The sequence below is a fragment of the Crocodylus porosus genome, unplaced genomic scaffold, assembly GCF_001723895.1.
Source record: "Crocodylus porosus isolate Cpor-Errol unplaced genomic scaffold, CroPor_comp1, whole genome shotgun sequence".
NCBI lineage: Eukaryota > Metazoa > Chordata > Crocodylia > Crocodylidae > Crocodylus > Crocodylus porosus.
This window is the reverse complement of record NW_017728943.1, coordinates 8,101,542-8,122,495: the sequence shown is the minus strand read 5'-3', so window position 1 is coordinate 8,122,495 and position 20,954 is coordinate 8,101,542. Positions and strand designations below refer to the sequence as shown.

Below are 20,954 nucleotides of genomic sequence, written 5' to 3'. Positions count from 1 at the left end.
CATGAAGCTCAGGGCCATCTCTCACCCACCGGAAAGTCCAGGGCAGGAGCAGCACTTAGTGTATCCTGGGTGTGTCTACATAGGGTACTTTACTGTGCATTAGACTAATCTAATGCACAGTAAAGCATCAGTGTCTACATGCGTGCAGGACTTGCTGTGGAGTAAATTTGGCTAATGTGCTATTTGCTAGTACCAATAAATACAGGTACCAGATTAATGGTGCATTAGGTACTATGTAGTAGTGCACATGTGGATACTGACCAGGAGCAAATTGACCCTGGTCATCCTAGCCAGCAGGGGGCCACAGGGAGTGGGGAAAGCTGTCCTGGCTCTGCAGGATGCTGCCTGCCAGCCACATGGGAATCAGGAAGGTCCTGATACATGTGGGCAAGACAGCCATCCCTGTTCAACAGGGATCTGGCTGTTGTGAGGGGGCAGAGCAGGGCAGGAGCAGCCCTGGGCTGGGCTGCTTCTGTCAGGTGCAATTTGCTCTCAACAGGTGTACAAGTGTAGATGTGCACCTCATAGAGCTTTAATGAGCCTGAATGTTCTGTGATGAAAATTCAGGTGCGTTAACTGCACATGTAAATGCGCCCCCTGTGAACCATGGTGGTGTTGCCAGTCTCAGGCAGGCCAACAGCAACAGCTTCATGACAGATTCTCATGTTATGCCAGGCTGCAGCAGGGCACCCCCTCCTAATGGAGCTAGTTCTCAGTCTGATTCCACATGACATCTAGAAACAAAGGCATGTCAAGGGAGTTCCACCTGGCAGTGATGGCAGGGTGGAACTCTTAAAAGGAGCTCACAGCACTTGCATTGAGAATCACTGTTCTAGACATTCCTGAGGATGGCTACAGGCAAAGGGCAGAGCTCAGTGGCTGTTTGCGTCCCCAGCTTGTGTTTATTACTCCTCTGCAGGCCAAGTCAGTTTAACCTCTGGAGGGCTGGTCAGTTACAGGAACAGTAAAGTCACTTCAGGGACCTGGGAATGGATACCTCAGACCTCCTTGCCCCGCAGTCCATGGCTGAGCAGCACTAGGTGGTTTTGTCTTTCCTGTCTTGCTTGACGTGGAGAGTTATCATCACTTACCTAGACACATTTTGAGTCTTTTTCCAGCTTATCTGCCAGCTGGCAGGCAAGAGCAGGTACCGCAAGTAGCATGAGCAAAAGATTGGGCAGGTAGCAAAGGGAGATGACTAGAAAGTAGAGCAGCAGATTGGTCAGGGGAGGGGGACCACACCATCAATTCTTCCACCCAGGCCCTGGCTTGGTGCTGTGTATACTGCGGCTTTCAAGTTCATTCCAGTGTCAGCCGGGTGGGGGAGTGCCTGCAATGTGAGCTGTGCCTTCTGGTGGTGTCCCTCAGGGAAAAGGTAAGAGAGCTACAGGAGGAGGTCGCAAGGCTCTGAAGCATCCCCTGCAATGGGGACGTCATCAATTACATCCTGAAGAAAACCTCTAGGGCTGTGGAGGAAGGACTGCCAGAGGTGGTGCTAGGAAAGGAAGAGGGCATGGACTCCCAGGAAGGTTGGAAGCTTGTGACCTCTGGCAGCAAGAAAAAGTAGTCATCCCCACCTGCAGTGGTTTGTTTGGAAAATAGATATGGAGTGCTAGCAACAGAGGAGGAGGAGCGCATTCCATCGATTGAAGAGGCCAGGCCAGGAATCCCCAAGGTGAGAGAGGATTGAGACCACTGCCACTAAGAGGAAGTTACAGGTAATGATGGTGGTTAGCTATTCCTTTCTGAAGGGGATGGAGGGAGCCATCTCACGGCCTGACCTGTTGTCCTGGGAGGTCTGCTACTTGTCTGGAACCCAAATCTGAGATGTCATAGAAGGATTACCAGATTCTCTGACTACTACCTCATGCTGCTCATCCATGTGTAGCTACCAATGATACTGCCAGGTGAGATCCTGGTGGTGGTGAGTGGCAACCACCAATCACAGACTGCCTGCAGACACCACCATGGGTATGTAGGGTGTGGGGGAGAGTGTGTTGGGGGTGGATATGTGTGTGGGGGGGTGTATGTGGTTGCGGGGTGTAAGTGTGTACGTGGGGTGAGGGAGCATGTGGATGTGGGTGGGTATGGGGTTTGTGGGGGGCTGTGTTGGGGAGGGTGGCTGGAGTGGGTTGTGGCATGTGTGTAAGGGGAAGGTGGCTGGGTGTGTGGGGGGATGTAGGGTGTGCATGTATGGCACTGCAAGGCGGGGTGTGGGTACATGTGTATGATGGGGTGTGCATGTGGGACTCACCCTTTGAACATACACACACACACCCGTCCTCATTGCCCACAGCCCCCACCACAGGTGGCAGAGTCCCTGCCAGCGCTGCTGCCAGTCCAGGCTCTATGCTTCTGCCACTCCTGGCCTCAAGACACTGGTGTGGGCCCTGTGCTTCTGCCTGCCCACTCTGAGAACAAAGTATATAGGCTGTGTTAGCAACTCTACCATAACATCTGATGAAATATTGTGTTTTCTAACATACAACATACCTTTAAAAAAAAAAACCAGCTGCTGGAAATGGCGTGTGCATTATATGCAAGGAAGTCCAGTAGTAGCAGTTTCTGCTGTTTAACCAGGTGAAAGCGAAAGTAAAGTCTGCCCATAATCCACAGGGAGCAGAACAGGCTTCCTAGCTGCTTCTATTCAGTTGATTGCTACAAGAAAAGATCTTTTTTTTCCCTTCATTCTTTTTCTCAAAAAGTGCATATTTTAGTTCTGGCCATGTCGTATACAAGAAAATATGTTACATTGCACTCTGAACAAGTTAGTCTATAAGGTACCCTGTTCTGCTTTCTGGGAAGCAAGGACGCTGAATCGGACTTGGGTTTCATGGTGGATGAGCTGAACATGAGCTTCTATTGCCACACTGTGGTCAAAAGAGTTAATGCAGTCCTTTGAGGTATAAACAGTGGGAGAAAGGTTGATAGTATCACAAGATTGGAAAACATGACATACAGTGAAAGACTCAAGGTGCATGAAATGTAGTTACTAAATAAGAGGTTATAGGCTGCTGGATCACAGACTAAATACATACCAGGAACACAGAAATATGATAGTTAGTTCTCTGGTCTAGTTCTGGTTATATCTTTGAATACAAATAGCTGAAAGTTAAAGCTAGGCAAATTCAATATAAGGGGTGACACACTATTACTGTTGGTGGTCTAGGTTTTATTGTCTTTGGTAATGTCGGGCAGGGTGACCAAGATACAGCCTGTGGGTTGGATCCAGCCCATGGTGCTGTGTCATCTGGCCTGCAGGTTTCCCCATCAAATTCCATGTAATACTGCCACCATCAAATTCCAGTCCCTTGGGCCAGATGATGCAGTTCCATTCTCTGGATCCAGCCCACAGACCAACCCCTTGCTATTCAGAGCGGGATCATTTGGACATCACTGGTTTCTAGGCCAGCGGCCTCCAGGCTGAATTTGGCCTCTCGAGAGTTTGGATCAGGCCCATGGAGCCATGGCTTTGACAACAAGGGACTCTAACTGCTCCGTGCTGCAGCCAACTGCCTGGAGTTCTTCCTGCATTGTGCTGTAGTCAGCTGCCTGGGGCTTCAGTGGCAGGGGGCTTGGCCTGTGCTGTGTCACAACACTGACTGGTGGGAGGGGGCTTTCACTGCACCATCTTGCAGCTGAGTGGAAGGGAGAAGTGGCTGCAGCGAATGTGTCCTAATGCTTGCCCATCTCTGACTCAAGCTGCCTTCCACCCTTACCTCCAGAAAACATTGTTGATCCCTGATTTAGTCCATTAGATAATCAAAACGAAATGGAATTTCACCCTTAGATGTAACATTTGTAGCAGGTTAAATTGTCACAGGGTTTGAAGCAGTTCCAAAATGTAGGGCTTCAGACAGACAGGCAAACCACTTCCAAGCATTACTCAGCAAGTGGCAGAATGGAGTCCTGATGCTTCACTGGCAGGTGAGAGCATATATCCCAATATGCCTTGAAGTGGCCCAGTCTTTGGAGGTTCCCAAGAACAAGTAGGATAACTAGGGCAGGGTGACTAGTTGTGGCAGCTGCCCCCGGGTGCTGACTTGGGGGCAAGGGATTGTGGGGGGAGTTGGGAGGGGATCAAAATGTTTTTCTTTAACAAATATACCCTTATTAAATAAACCAAAGCTCAAAGTAAAATTCTGTATAAACCAGCAGTATTAAATAACACCCCCCAATAAGCCCTTCATTAACCAAATCAAAACAAATCTATAATGTGCTTATGAAGGAAGAAGTGAGAGACTATTATTGAGGCCTGTGCTGTACCCTATTCACAGAGTGCTCAAGGGAGATGGGGTGCCCTTTGGTATGGAGTGCCATGGACCATGACTGTATGCACGTTGGATGGGTGGAAGGCATTGCACTAACCTTACCTAGACCCTTCCTTTTCTCAGCATTTTGATAAGGAGCTTGGAGGGGGTCGGGGATGTTGCACCCACTGAGTGCCTCTGTCCTCTGTGAAGGACAGGGTCCTGGTACTGGTGCCAAGCTGGGATATAAATAGAAGTGTACTGAACTTGAGGAAGTGGCTGACTGGTATTCTGGGAAGATCCTGGTGCTAGCTAGCATTTTTATGGGCTGAATGTGGCAGGCCTCTGTCTAAGAAGACCTGGCAGTCCTGCCCCTCCCTGCAGATTGCCCAGTGGCCCCAAACCATGTCTTAATTACCCTGATTAAGCCCAGGGAAGCCATTAATCCATGCTTAATAACGTGTGGATTAATGGTTTCTCCCGCCTTAATCAGGGTAATTAAACTGTAGTTTCAGGCCACCCCCAGCTACACAAGCAGCTGCACCTGGGTCCTGGGCTGGCTGTGGCAGGCAGCCAGGAGGCTGCACTAGGGTCCATGGAGCCTTGGCCTGACTCATTTCTGGCAGCGGATGCACGTGTGCAACAAGCCAGGCCAGGGCTCCACAGACCCCCATGTAGCCTCCCCACTGCCTGCCACGGTGCAGCCTCCTGGCAGCCTCCTGGCTGCCTGGGCTGGGACCCTAGTGCAGCTGCTTGTGCAGCATTCTTGCCTCTTGCTGCGAACAGCTGCACCCCATTTCTTCCCACCTCTTTCCTCCACCCCGCTTCTCCTCTCCACCTCTATCCCCGGGACTCCCAGGAAAGAGACTGGGGAGTAGCTGAATGGGTTTAGCAGAGTGACTACAGCTACCAGTGATTGTGGCTGGGGGTCAGGGACTAGTGTCCATGACCTAAATGCTGTCCTGGGGATGGCTGCTACAGATAGCTACCTCTGTGGTATCCAAATGAGTTAGGCTGCCTGGCAAAGCCATACTCCCACTGCTGCCAACTGTGTGGTGTGTGGAGGGATAGTTGTGGGGTAGCTGTCCCTGTAAACACTCTGCTCAGATGTGGCACCTGAAAGATGGTACAGTGCCTTGCCTGGGTGATGCCACTACTGACTAGGTCTGTGCACTGGGCTTGGTAGGACTTCATCCATTCCCTCTGTTCTACAGCTTGAACAATCTCCCCTCATCAGAAGCAGGAGCCATTCATTTCCAAGAGAGGCAGGCAGTCCTGCCATGTACTCACTCCTCTCACTGGACATGGTCCACCTGAATCCTGAAAGGGGCAAGCTCACTATGAAGGATCCATGAAAAGAAGAGTCCTGCTATGACTTCCTAGCAGACAGACTGCTTGAGAATATGCTGTCAGTTCCATTTGTGACTGAGTGGGTCATGATGAAAACAACCTTGACCTTGCTGTCACCTAGTGCATAGGTTGGACAGCCCCTACAACGACACATTGGCAGAATGCTTGGCTCAAAATGTATGGCTTGTCAACACTGCGAACATCTACCCTTTCATTCTTTTCCATGATGACTAGACACACGCTTACCTGGGACTTTGATTCTAGGACTCACCAAGACCTTTCCCATCACTGCCATCCACAAACCCTAGACTCACTGGCAACATGGAACTGGAAGTTGGTGCTGGGTCTGAGTTCAGAAAGAAGCTGTGGCTTGGACCATGTAACTGAGAGTACTTCACACACATGTGGTTGCCTAAAAACACACTCCACTGTACTTAAGGTCTGTCTTGGTCAGAAAAGACCCACAGGACTGGGGGTAGGAGGTGCTAGATGTGGGGGTCGGCTGCACTGAATCAGCTTCCTCAGCTTTTGCTATTCCTTAATCTCTCCCTGCCAGCCTCCCTCATAAATTCCCTCCTTCCCACCCACCTACCAATATGTAAAAATAAAAGGCCTAATCTTTCCTTATAAATTGTTTGTATTTGAGTGGGGCACAAGGCAGGTGCTAGCAGGGGAAGCAAGGTGGAATGAGGTGAGGAAGCCAAGGGTGTGGTGTGGGGAACCAATCTTGGGTTCCCAGGTCATGATTTGCAGGCATTAAGTTGCAGTGTTTAGGATCAGTGTAGCAGGGAATCCTAGCCCTGTTACTAGAAAGAGGCCCTTTTAAGGACAGAGTTTTCAGAGCACCACCCACCACCCACCAACAGCTGACTGGGGCTGTTGCATGACTGGGAGAGAGCTCAGACCAGAGCTGTATAAGCCCTGGGTTGAGCTAGCTGGGACAGACAGCCCTGGCACTGGCAGAGTGCAGGGCTCCTGAATGGCCAGGAGACTGAAAGAAAACAGTTCTGCTGGCCAGGGGATAGGACAGAATGACCCACAGAGAAAGAGAAGCTTGGTAAGCAGACATGCTGCCTCTATTGTTTTTCTTGTTATAGCCCAGGGGCTTAGCACTTATGTTGCAGTTTAAACTGGTGGTTTGGGTTGGGACTATAAGGGGTACTTTTGGAGGTCCCATTAGTGCCCAAGGGCATGTGTAGGGGTGCCCTAAATCAAAGTGGTGGGTTTTTAAAAAACAACGCTTCAGTTTAGGGCCAAGTAAGCCCCCATGTTGTGCACACACCCATGCATATAACTGCCTCTCCGGTGGCGTGGAGGGGAGGGCGAGCTGCTAGCGGGCAGAGCGGTCCCTGAGCTATAGAGAGGGCTGATGCTTCCCTCCATGGCAGCAGCAACCCCACTCCAGGTGGCACCCGCCCGCAGGCACCCAGCTCAGGCGGTCCCAGGGCGACACTGCAGCTGCAGAGGGAAGCACCGGGCCTCTGCACAGCTCAGGCAGGCAGGCTCCAGGAAAAAAAAAAAAAGAAAAAGAACGCCACTTTTTTTCTTGGGCTTCACTCCACGGCTGTAAGGGCAGCAAACTAACTCCTTGGAGGAGTTTTGTTTTGCTGCGCCCCAAGTCATTTAAGGCACATTACACCACTGAATTTGCTACAGCGGCTGCAATTATTGTGCGATAGACTGCGACATGTGCAAACACCAATACCATTAAAGCAGTGCAAAAACATTTAACCCACTTGAAAGTGTTGTGCACACATACCCCTCATTTCATCTACACACAGCCCAAGAGGCACACAACTGCCTTGAGCTATGCCACAGGCAGGCTCAACGCTTGAGCTTTCATTGAACCCAGAGAGGGGCGGAGTGCTGGGGCCCAGAAGCCAGGTCTAGAGCAGTATGCCAAGGCTGCAAAACCAGCCAGAGTAGAAGGGCAGAAACTGAGAAGGCTAAAGCCCCAACAAAAGGAAGAAGAAAGGTTTAGAGTGGCTTGGAGATGCTAGGACAAGGGTCTTATCCATTTTTGGAGATTTGAAATCTGTGGCACATGGGGCATGGTGTAGAGGTGGTATGGAGCTATGCAATTAGCCCTTAAGGCAGGAGCTTCATACCTCCCAGGTGTTCCTTACAGTGAGACCAGATATGGGAAGCCCTGGGGCAGCCTCCCCTTTGAGAACCACAAGGAACATCAAGACATGGCAGGCGAGTGAAGGGGCGACTGTTCCCAGACTGAGGCAGAAAAACGGGGACTCCAGGGTGCCTCCAAAGGCTTTCCACAGCCCCAGAAATGGTGCCCTGTTACAGTCAGGTTTGGGAGTTGACTGTAGTACACCAGCCCAGCCCCTGCCTTTTGCTCAGTGTCCTGCCTTAGACTTTAACTCAAGTTAATCATAGTACAAATGGAACTGTGCACCTATGCTACTGGCAGCTGGCAGTGCTGAGCATCTGTAGTGTGCTTCTTGGTGAGTGGGGCTGGGGCACTGAGAAGAGGAGGATTGCATTGTTAACACTAGTACCTGTGACAGCATCACAGCACCACTGTAGGCAGTGAGAGGGACAGCATATGAATTCATAGGCATGATGGGGACAAGACTTTAGTGCTACAACTTGACAAATCATCAGGGGCATGTAGTGCACAGATGGCTTAGGCTGCTCAAGGCTAGTCTCAATGTCAGGGATACCTCTCTGTGGACAATGGCTGGTACTTGGTTTTCAATTGGCTAACTCCCCTTTCAGCATAACCTGCTGCAGGCTTCCTTTAAACATATGCTTTATCCCCCTCATGATTGTAACACTGATGCCATCCTTTATAGTCATCCTCTCCACTTTAGCCAATAATTTCCCATGAGGCATGGTATCAAAAGCTTAGCTTGAATCTAAATAACTTAATCCTACTGCACCACCCATATCCAAGGAATCTATCAAGAGCTCCCTCCACAGTGTCAGCTAGTATCCCTTACAGTTCTGGGCCAGCAGCACCCTCAACAGGGTCGAGGTATCTCCCTCCTCCCCTTCTTAAATATTGGCACCACACTGGTCTTTTTCCAGCTTCTGGGACTTCTCCCAAGCACCACGAGTCTTGCTGAGCTCCCTTGCACAATGCACCATGGAGTAAGCTATCCTCCCCAGCCTTCAGCAATACCACCTCCCAGCCACAGATACCAGCAGCAGCTTCTGTCAGTCTCGCAGAGAATTTCTTCCCAGTTCAAGCACTACCCTGAAAAGTACTCTGTATGCCCATGCCCCCATATCCACCCAGACTTAGTCATAGAATCTTAGAAAGAAGGGCCAGAAGGGATCTGTAAGATGATCAAATCCAGTCTTCTGCCATGGGCAGGAGGTAATCGGGCTCAAATAAGCTCAACGAGTTCCTTGTCCAGCTTCCTCTTGAACACCACCAGGGATGGTAATTGCACCACCTCTGCTGGAAGTATGTTCTGGATTCTAGCTACCTCTACGGAAAAGAAGTTTTTCCTTATGTCTAGCCTAAAATTTTCCTTGACTGGCTTGTGTCCTTTGGACCTTGTCCTCCCAAGAGGCACTTTTCTGAAAAGTTGTTCTCCCAGGTCCTAGTGTTCTCCCTTGACATATTTGTAGGCAGCTATTAAGTCTCCCCTCAGCCTTCTTTTACTCAGAGTGAACAAACCCAGATCCTGAAGTCTTTCCTCATCAGGTCTATCCCTCAGGTCCCTGATCATGCGTGTGGCCCTTTTCTGCACCCTTTCAAGCTTGTCCACATCCTTCTTGAAGTGCGATGCCCAGAACTGGGCACAGTACTTTAGCTGTGGCCCCACCAATGCTGACTAGTGGGGGAGGAGCACCTCTCTGGATTTGTTGGTGACATCTGCTGATGCATGTCAGAGTTCTATTTGCTCTATTGGCAACTTCATCACACTGGTGGCTCATATTCATCCTCTGGTCAATTATCACCCCTAGGTCCTTTTCAGATGCAGTGCCAGCTAGGGGACCACCACCCATTGTATAGATATGATAAGGGTTCTTTCTACCCAGATGAAGGACCTTGCACTTGTCCCTGTTGAACCTTATCTGATTGCATTCAGCCCATAGAACCAGCCTGTCAAGGTCATCTTGGATCTTTTTCCTGTCCTTGGATGTGCCCGCTTATCCCCACAGCTTGGTATCACCCTTAAACTTAATCATTGCACTTTTTACTCCCTCATCCAGGTCATTGATAAAGATGTTAAAGAGCATAGTTCCAAGCACTGATCTCTGGAGGACACCACTGGAGATGGCCCTCTAGGATGAGGCCACTCCATCAATTACCACTTGCTGGGATCGGCCGCTGAACCAGTTGCCAACCCACCTCACTGTAGCCTGGTCTAGGCCAGTACTTTCCAACTTAATTGAGAGGATATAATGCGAAACAGTATCAAAGGCCTTGCTGAAATCTAGGTAGATGACATCCACCTCCTGTCCCACATCCAGCTGGTTAATTACCTGGTCATAAAAGGACACCAGGTTTTTTAGACCTCCCCTCGACAAAGTCATGCTGGTTATTTCTCACTACCCCACTAGGTGCGAGCTTGTGGTTGATAGCTTCCTTGATGATTTTTTCAAAGATTTTTCCCAGGACTGAAGTCAGATTTACCAGTTTAAAGATGGGTACCATGTTAGCCCTCTTCCAATCATTTGGGACCACTCCTGAGTTCCACAACTCTTCGAACAGCCTCACCAAAGGCACCACTATGAGCTCAGCCAGTTCCTTCAGCACTCTCAGATGAAGATCACCTGGCCCAGCCAACTTGAAAATGTCCATATGATCTAAGAGTATCTGGTCCTGTTCGAGACTGATTTTATGTGGACTGCTATCATTCCCGTATTCTCTCTGCCTCTAGACAGGTGACAAGTTGTCATGTGGTTTCAGGAATACTGATGCAAAGTAAGTATTAAGGAGCTCTGCCTTTCCACAGGGGTCAACTGTGGGCTTCACCTCCGTATTCAGTAGGAGTGCCACAGTGGAGCTTGATTTTTTTCCTTGCTCCCTATGTACCTATAGAAGGATTTTTTGTTGTCTTTAATTTCGGTTTCCAGCTTGACCCTGGCCGCATGAGCGTACTCTTCTTTGGATGCTGAACCATTTTTCAAATGCATGTACACTTCTGAAAAAGAAAAAAGAAGTTCCCTAATGTGTCTATTGAGCCAGGTGGGTCTCTTGGTTCCTTCCCCCCTTTTTGATCACCTGGGGATGGCCTCTTTTTGAGCAGTGAGAATAGCCTCTTTAAGGAAGCTCCATCCTTCATGAGCTCCCAGGTCATCCAATCGCCAGTTGCAAAGGGCCTTTCCAACTAGACTCCTGAGTTTACCAAAGTCTACCCATCTGAAGCCTAGGACTTCTGTTCTACTGGGAAAATTCTCAGCCTTTTGGTGTAGTGAATCTAATCAAATCATGATCACTGTCACCCAGAGCACCTCCAGTCTTTAGGTTGCCTACCACATCTTCACATTTGGTCAGCACCAAGTTCAGAGTGGCTTTACGCCTAGTCAGCCCCTCCACAACCTGTGTCAAGAACAGGATGTCTGTAGTGGCCAAGAAGTTGGTTGATCTGCTGGAGCTGGTTGAATGGTTTTCCCAACAACTGTCAGGGTAGTTGAAATCACCCATGACAATCAAGTCTTTAGTACTGGCTGCTTTGGTCAATTCCCTGTAGAATGCCTGGTCACTCTCCTCTTCTTGGTAGGGAGGCCTATAGTAGACTCTTACCATCAGGTCCCCTTCTCTTGAGCCCCCTTGTATCTTGACCCAGAGGGTGTCAAAGGACTTCCCCCTGCCATCAAATGTAACCTGAAGGGATACTGCTATTTCACATAGAGGGCCACCCCTCCACCCTTCTTCCCAACCCTGTCTTTCCTATAGAGCCTGTAGCCCTCGATATCTACTACCCAGTCATATGCATCATCTCACCAAGTCTCCGTCAATCCAGTGAGGTCAAATTCCTCGTTTGCCAGAAGGAGTGCCAGTTCATCATGTTTGTTCTCCATGCTTCTGGTGTTCCCATAAAGACAGCTGAGCTTACCTCTAGTCATCTCAAGTTTTCTGTCCTTCTGCAAGTGTCTCTGGATGTTGGTAGTTATCTGGATGTCCTGTACATAAATACCCTTCTCTGGGTGCTCTTGGACAAAAGATTTATGCCCAGCAGTGGATTTATGCTCTGCAGTGGAATCTTCCCCCACTCCCCTGGGCATATGTAGTTTAAAGCCCTCCTCAGCAAGTCTGCAGTTCTCATGGAGAAGAGTTTCTTCCCTCTACCCGTGAGGTGGATACCATCTCTTGCATGCAGACCAGTGCCATTGAACTGCATACCAAGGTCGAAGAATCCAAAGCCAGCATGGTAACACCAGCTCTGAAGCCTTTGATTGACTTGTTTGCATTCCTCCCTCTGACGGCCTCAGCCTCTAACGGGGAGGATTGAGGAGAAGACCACTTGTACTCCTAGTTCCTTGAGCTTCACCCCCATGGCCTTGTAATCGCTCATGATTCTCCCAGGGTTGTTTCTCACTGTGTCGTTGGTGCCTACATGGATGAGGTGGTAGTCATACCATCTTGAGAGCTTGATCATTATTCTAGGATATTCCAGTTTAAGCTTGTGTAAGCAGTTTATGTATCAGTCAGAGCTCACGTAAGACCTACACTGGTCAATACTTCAACTAAGTCTGATCAGTATATGTCCTAATGAGTGGTCATATTAATCAGTACTCCAGCAAGGCCTAATAATGTCATGTGGCATTCTGCCTAAATGGAACTAGTATAGCACACATTCATTTGTTTAAATGCACACTAAGTGCATCTTAGGAAGAATCATTAAACAGAGCGTAACTTTGAAGATAAAATGCTAATTGATCTGAGGAGTCAATAACATTTCTTGTAAAGTTTATATATACTAAAGTCTAGTGGAGTGGTAAGTAACAACAAGATAAGTTTTTATATACCGTTCCCATATTGTGTAATGCACATATCTCTATGTAACAAAAGACATAGGTTTTGTATTAAATATTGTTATCAGAGTTGCACTTTTAAATCTAGTCACAATATTATGGTTTTTTTATGTTACATAATAGGCTCTAACCATCTTTTTATATTTAGTCCCGACAGACACCAGAAGGGGAATTCCTGCCATTAGATCAATGTGAGCTGGATGTTGGATTTGGAACTGGAGCTGACCAACTGTTTTTAGTTTCTCCGTTAACAATATGTCATGAAATCAACTCAAAAAGCCCCTTTTTTTGTTTATCACAAAGATCACTGAGAAGTGAACAATTTGAGATAGTGGTCATCCTTGAGGGGATTGTTGAAACTACTGGTAAGATTTTTGACAAAGTATACAGTCTACCTATTCATTTAATTTTGATGCTTCCTTCTCTTAGTCCTAATATTTCCTTTAATTAGTTGTGAAGCAGTGTACTTAGTATTTCAAAGTTCTCCTCTCCTGGAAAACTTGTGTTTATTTTGATCAAGATTTTTATTTGGCAAGATTGGAGTAGATTTTTGGCATGGGCTAGACTTCCATGATCATTTCATGAAGCTGCCCTCCTACTTCTGCTATGTAATAAACCTTTCAGCTCACTTCTAACCTGACATCTCAGAGACACTAGCATCAATAAAATATCAGACCAGTGTCTCTGAGACAAAAGTCCTAAAATGTATGTTTGCTTTCATCTTAATTATGCCCCACATTACCTATTATTCAAGCTATTTGGCATGATTACACAAAAAATTAGTCAAATATTAACTGTTAGATGATTCTTTTTCATGTATTTGTTAGCTGTAAAAAGGATTCATTTTATTATGTACTCTTATTAAATATTTTCTATCATATATTGATCTATGCATGCATTTTATAACATTGATATTTTTGTTTGTTTTTGTAGGCATGACATGCCAAGCTAGGACCTCCTACACAGAGGATGAAGTCCTCTGGGGCCATAGATTTCTCCCTGTAATGTCCTTAGAGGATGGCTTTTTTCGTGTAGATTACTCTCAGTTTCATGCCACATTTGAAGTCCCCACTCTGCCTTACAGTGTAAAGGAACAGGAAGAAAATTTGTCTCTACCATCCCCTTTGGATACTCCTGTTGGTAACAATAGAAGCAGAAGGGAACAGATCTTCTCGCTTGACTGCATTGATACGTTAGAAGAGAAAAACAAGCTTCCTAATAAACTTCAGAAAATTTGTTCAACAAAGGAAGACCTTCAGAAAAGAGTCCTGAGAATGAGTTCCAGCAATGTAGAGAAAGCTTGCAGCACTGGAGATCTCTTAAAAATTCAGCAAGTAAGTTCTACGCCCAGCAGTGAAGATGATGATGGAAGAATACATCTAAAGGCTTTTAAAATCAAATCCGAGAATTTGACTCAGTCTACTGGAAATCTTCAGTTCCAGCAAAAGTCTCCGGGTATGCTCACCTTGGGGTCAAGGCTAGAGGATAATCTTCCTGCCAAACTTCGGAAAATGAATTCTGATCGCCTCTCCTAAATAATAAATGCAACAAGAGCTGTTGTAAATAAACTGCATTTGTAACTTCTGGATTATTTTGGAGTACTACTGTGATAATTTGGTTTTGCCAAAAGATTCTTCATAATTAACACATTTGAAAATTAGTTGGTGTTTTTGTATAAATCTGATATGTGTAGTAGCATGGTGATTGAAAAGGGTGCTGTAGAGTTAGTTCATTTTGCCAATAGGTGTCTGTCCTAAAGATATTTGCAGTGTTCCAACAGCAGTTTGGTTTAGTCTTCCATCTTTCCAGTATTCTTTCAAAATAAATGAGAAAACAGGTCTAAAGTGTATAGAATCTCTTGATGTTTGGGCTGCTGAGTATCTTGTGAGCAAGTATGCCCTGGCCCATGTAAGTTACAGGAGCCCTCTATCTAGTCTAATTTACATCAGTGTTTAACACCCTTAAGAGACAAAGTCCAGATTATATTCCACCTAATAAACATGTATGTGAATTTAGGGTATGGATGAACATATCTGTTGAAGATTCAAATGGGAAAGGAATTCTGTTCAGGAGCATATATATGAGTTGTTACACTCTTAATTGCTACACGTGCATGAGCCTATACTATGCAAGTGTAGCAAGTCCCCTCCAACTTTAATCCTGCTTCATCCATTAGCTCATTTGTATGGGTTCAGGCTCAGACACCTATAACAATTAGCTCATATTGGATGCTTTGTGCAGGGTGTGTGCAGTGGTGGAAGCCCCCTCACCCCCCACCCCGCCACTGGAGGAACAGCCCCAGGGGTCCAAGAGTCCTACAACCTGGCCCAGGGCCCCATTCACCCCTGCCCTTGCCTCTGCCCCACTCTCTTCCATCCTGTGAGGGCCTTAATCTGCCCTCCCCCAAGCCTTCCCCTTCACAGAGTAGGCTGGTTGCAGTGCTGGGCAGTAATCCACACAGTGGGGCTGTGATTCTGGCTGCTTGTCTGAGTGTGCATGCCCCCCCCCGCTGCAGCAGCCCATAGCCTGTGGCCAGGCTGCCCTGCAGCCCTACCCATTGCTCCACGTTTGAGAAGCTAAGCCCTGTTAGCCCTGGCCTTCTGTCGCCTGTGTTTACAGAAGTAATGGATTTTCAGGGACTTGAACCGTACTTAGTGTGATTATTGTTCACTTAGGCTGCTGACAGACGTGGGGGTGGGGACCCAAAATCTGCTTTACCAGAAGAAGCACAGCATTAGTTCAGCCCAGCTCTACCGCATCTGTATAAATTGGGTGCTTCAGTAGGGCTTTTTGGCACTTTTATCTAATAGCTGATTCAATCAGCTATTAGATAAATGACCCCCAAAAGTCCCGTTGCACTGGGCTGAGTGTGGGGGCACGCCGAGTTTAAAGTAAAGTGCCGTTTGTTTGTTTGTTTGTTTTATATCTGTAAGTAGCCTAAGATGCTTACTAGGTGGAATCAAATCTGGCCCCAAATATATAATTGGGGATTAGCCATGCCTTTCAAGCCAGCTGCACATATTGCTATGCTCCTGGAGAATTCCCTTCCAGCGAGCTGAACTCATGCTATTGTGCTGCTCCACAGCTAGGGGGCTAGTGAGCAGGTGTCTGTGGAGGCTTCTGAGGACAGCTGGGTGGGCATGGCAGAGTCATATGGGTATTTGATCTCCTTAAGCTTCTGCTCAGTCTTTTCTGCCACTGCGGGTTCATATGCATCACCATCCCAGGGAGAGGAGAAAATCTATGAGTACTTCTCACCCTCTAGTCTCACTGACTTTGTTAATGTTCAAGGTGGAGAGGCCTCACACACTTAGCCAGGCTTTCATACCTTGTCCAACACATCTACTAACAGGTATGCTACATACAGCATGACTACTCAAGGCTCCATGACCGTGGCACTCAAAAAGTTCCTTTCTTGCATTATACTACATGTGCTTCATGTTTGAAAGGTGCATGACTGAGGAGAAGATGGAAGATGGCCTGGAAGATGGAATATGGACTGGAAGATGGCCTTCTCTGGGACTACCTGCAGTCTGTTTACTGTCACTTCTGGGACAGGGAGATGAGCACTGAAAGGTGGGAGTGGATAGTCCTAAGGACTTGAGACAATAAACAGTGGTGGCAGAACCTCAGGATGGACAGGACCACTTTGGATTCCTGTACTGAGCTGACCCTGCCACTCCAGAAGCATGTCACCAACATGATGATGCCCATGACCATGAAGAAGCAACCATGTGGAAGTTGGACATCTTCAAAAATGTCTAATCTGTCACCAACCACTTTGACATGGGCAAGTGCATGGCTGGATCTGCTACACAGGAGGTGTGCTTTGCCATCCAGGAGTTTTTGGCAATACATTTTTTCCACCTCACCAATCTACAGGAGGTCATAGCCAGGCTTCCCCAGATGGCTCTTTCCAATCATGACAGATGATAGCACCGACATTCCCCTCTTGTGCCCAAGGCAACATGGTTTGAGAACATTACCCACAAGGGGCTTGTTTCCATCATGCTGCAGGGTGTCATGGGCCAGTAGGGACAGTTACTTACATGCCCACCAGGTGGTTTGACAAGGTCTGTGACACCAGGATCTTCAGAAACTCTGCTCTGGTGCCCTTGTTGCAGGAAACATTTGACCATGAGCAGAGAACTAAGAGTGACTACCCTTGCTGCTTGGGACCCAGCATGCCTGTTTCTCAGCCCTCTACCAGACATGTGGATGCTTGGAAGGAGCTCTTCAACAATTAGCTCAACAGCTGCCAGATGATTTTGGACTGTGTCCTTGGGCATTTCAAGGCACAGTGGGTGGCACTAGAAGTGCACCTAGACACTAGCCAGTGTTACCTGCCCCTGATGGTCATTTTGGCCTGTGTGCTCCACAACACATGTGAGGCTAGGAGCAAACCTTTCCTGAAGGCTTGGGCAGTGCAGGCCTAGAAGCTCATCAGCCAGTATCAGTCCACAACAACGAAGCCCCTCAAGCACCATACATATAAGGACAGTCCTGTACAGGAGGCCCTGGTAACAAATCCCGGCAGTACCAGGGTGGGCATGGCAGAAGCACCACACTGTACAGCCCAAAGAAATTCAGAAGGAAACTCACTTGTTTGAAAACAACAACAACAAAACTACGTTGTTGTTGTTGTTGTTACTATTGTTGTTGTTAATGCATTCGTATTGTCATGTCAAAAACATATCTATAAAAAACAATAAAAAGCATGTTTGGGGCACAAGCTGTGATCATCTACATAAATGTTTCAGTGGTTTCTATCAAAGTAACTGCCCATTAAATCTTTCTTAGAAAGAAGACAACTATGTTTCGTGCTGTCTTCAATTTTTAATCGGCTTATATCTCCACATTGCAGTATGCCTGTGATGCTTTTCTTTTATAGTCCTTGTGTTAGACAGTTGTAACATGGCAACCATGTGGCATAAAAGTCCTCATGTATGTCCTTTAGCAAAACAGATAGTTTTTTTCATGGTGAATATGTACCATATTCTTTTCTGTTCATTCTCTCTTGTTGGGTGGGGTTGCCTGTTTCCATGCTTTATCATGTTGACAGCTGCTGAGATAAGGTAGGTGCATAGTGATCTGCAGTGATTCATGGCTGAAAGACTGGGAAATATCCCAAGGAGGAAAAGTTTGGGGTGAAAGAGGAAGCAATAAGCCAGTTATTTTGTAAATTTTTTTTTCTTACAGACATCTGGAAACCCTGTATAAAGGAACAATTCCACCACATATGCATGAAGGTAACTTTTTGCATATATCTCGGCCAATACAGCTTAGAGCAGAGGTGGCAAAGTGTGGACTGCAGGCCAGATTCATCCCACCAGCTGATTGGATCGGACTCACAAGCAGACACCCATTAATTTTATATGGCTGTACTTGCTGTGCTCAGTTTGGGACCAAGTCCCACCTGCTCCTACCTGGGGCAGTGTGTGCTGCGCTCCCAGCCTCCCCAGTGGGCCTCAGCCCCTGCCAGCAGGCCCAGCTTTCAAGGCAAAGCTGCTGCTACCACTGCTGCAACTTCCCAGGAAACTACTGGGCTCCCATGGCCTCCAGTGACTCCTCATCCTGTCCCTGCTGCAGTGCTCTGGGCAGCAGGTAGGGAGGGGTAGCTGCAGCACTGAGCGGGGTGGGGCAAGAGGCTCGCTTTGGTTCTGCTTGTGCTTGGCTGGGCATGGGAACATATGGAAGGGGGGCAGGGTGTGAAGAAGTTTGGCTGCTCACAAAACCCTACTGGGAAAGCATGGGACAGGCAGGTGGGGTGGGAGCAGCAGCAGCAGGAGCCCGTTTGGACTTGGTTGCAGCCCTGCCAGGAAGGCACAGGACAGGCAGCTGGGGTGGAAGCAGCAGGAGCTAGTGTGGGCACTTGCTTCCTACCAATTCTCATCACCTTTATCCAATTCCTGACAGTTTCTACACCATCTCTGGGGCTGACAATCCACATTAAACTATGGATTCCCCAGGGAAGGGATTAGCTGGGGGAGATGGTCTCAGGATGGGCAGAAAAGAAAGCAAGGGGGAGGGGAAATCTCCCCCCTCCCCCCCCAGTGTCTCACCTACTGACCACCTCAATTTCCATTTTAACTGACTGGCTTTCCTGCATATCTACTGGTCTCTGGCTACTTTACCACTCCATCCAGGAAGAGCACAGACCATCTACAGATGCTTCCTCAGCCTGATGAAGGGAGTTTGTGACTGAAAGCTTGCTAAGAAGAATTTTTCCATTTGAGTTGGTCTAATAAAAGTTATTGGATTTACCCAAAGAACCTTGTCTGCCTATGTCCTTAGATCAACACAGCTACAACCTACACCCTCATAGCCACTACACACTAGTTAGGTCCCCAGCAGTATGGGTGCACAGCATGAGGGTTAAGTAGGGCTGGCCGAAACACAGGGAAACTGGGTGGAATTAGGATTGTGCTCAGAGCCTGCCTATAATATGGCAAAAATGGCTAGGGGAAGGTTTGAGCAAAAGCAGAGGAGAACGGAGGGAATTATTCTGGGCATGAAATTGTGGACAAAGGAGATGCTATTTGGGGCTATGGTAAGTATCCTGATCTTGCTGGGGAGGGAAGGGGAAGGGGAGAGGGAGAACACATCAACTTGGACGAGTAGGCCAAGTAGTACTATGCCTATGGGGAAAAAAGGCTTAAGCATAGAGGTGCAAAATGAAGCACAGTGACGTAGTATGTCACTTCAGTGATGTAGGGTGACATGTAGATGTGCCCTATAAGTATAAAGAAGCAGCTTGGTGAATAATGTATGGTGAATTAGCAGTTAAGAATATCTGGAAGGCTATTTCTAAGTAGGAAAGAAGTGTTCAAGAATAGAACTATTTCCAGGAGTTACAGAAACCTTGGAACATTGTTTTTTTTACCTTTGGGAACAGATGGCTTAGAACAGGGATGGCCAGGCCATTTTATCTGGCTCATGGGGCCCCTGAAAAATTTGGAAAATTAATTATTATCTGCCCCTGGCTGCCTGTCAAAGATGACAAGGTGCCAGTGGCAGCAGAACCAAGGGGGAGCTGGTGGCAGGACCTTGGGGTGGCAGGATCCAGCAGCTGCAGCAGCAAGGCTTGCCTGGCCCTGCCCACCCACAGCCCTCCCTCGCCCACAACCAGAAGCCTCTGCCTAGCAGGCTTCTGGCCTGGCCTGGCCTGGCAACCCCAGGGCTATTACCCTCTCCCCCCTTCATCTGGGAGTGCAGTTCAGCTAAGAACACGGGTGAGGGACTACCGGTGATTACCCCAGGGCCAGGCTGGCTCCTGCTGCATCCAGCAGTACTGGCAATGCAGCTGGGAACCACATGGTGCCAGAGCAGTGGAGAAGCAGTGGTGGTGGGCAAGAAAGTAGGAAAATGTAGGTGGTAGCAGCAGCAGCGGGTGGAGGGGAGTGGCATAATATGGGCAGGAATGCAGTGACAGCTGGGCAGGAGTGTGGGGTCCATGCTGGTGCTCCTGGGCCAGGGTGAGCAGGGGCCCAGGGCAGGGCAGCAGGAGAGCGGGGCCCAGGTTGGCAGGGGCTCTATGGAGCTGGGCTGGCTTTGCCTCTCTCCTTACTGGCACAGCCTGGCCCAGCTCCACAGAGCCCCTGCCAGCCCAGGCCTGCGCTTCTGCTGCCCTGTCCTGGACCCTTACTGGCCCTAGCCCTGGCCCACTGGTGTGGGCCCTGGGCTCCAGCCCAGCTGTCACTGCACTTCTGCCTGCCTGCTGCCACTCCATCCCCCTGCCTGCCACCGCTGCCACTGCCATTTCCCTGCTTTCCTGCCCTCCGCTTCTCCCTGCTCAGCTGCTAGCCACTCCAGCACCATGCAGTTCCCAGCTTCATTGCTAGGACCGCAGGATACAGCAGGAACCAGCCCAGCCCAGCCCCTGCAATTCCCAGCTGGCTCTGTGATGCTAGCTGGGCCAGGCTGGCTTCTGCTGCATTCTGTAGTCCCGACCATGCAGCTAGGAACTGCATGGTACCGGAGTGGTGTGTAGGGTGGGGGCCAGGAAGCAGCAATGAGTGGGAAGGTAAGGAAAGGCAGCAGTGGCAGACGGGTAGGGGAAGTGGAGGTGACTAGGCAGATGGGAGCATGGGGCCTGTGCTGGTGCCCTGGGGCCAGGGGAAGCTGGTGCCCTGGGGCCAGGGGAAGCAGGAGTGCTGATGGGGGCTCCACCTGCCATGGCCCCTGAGGACCCCAAGGCCTCACAGCCTGCTGCTGCCACTGGTGGCAGGGGCTGTCAGAACCCACACTGCCGTCACACACCTCAGCCACCCTCCCTCTCCACACATGCCACCACCCTCCTGAGCCGCCCTCCTCCCCGCACATATCCCCCTACAAACCCCATACCCCTCCACACCCCATATATCCAGACACCCACATGCTCCCTCACTCTACATATGCCCCCAC

At 48.6% G+C, this 20,954-nt stretch overlaps 1 protein-coding gene across 1 annotated transcript in view; it reads left to right on the top strand.

The window, feature by feature from the left end:
• The window catches only part of LOC109319008 (G protein-activated inward rectifier potassium channel 1-like), a gene marked incomplete at its 5' end in the record, with an annotated part of 36,233 nt that extends 21,841 nt beyond the window's left edge, over positions 1-14,392 (top strand). The window contains 2 exons of the mRNA XM_019548527.1: positions 12,700-12,916; positions 13,485-14,392. Coding sequence (XP_019404072.1) covers positions 12,700-12,916; positions 13,485-14,086 — 819 coding nt within the window. The remainder of the gene's footprint in view (positions 1-12,699; positions 12,917-13,484) is intronic.
• Positions 14,393-20,954: the final 6,562 nt, after the last annotated feature.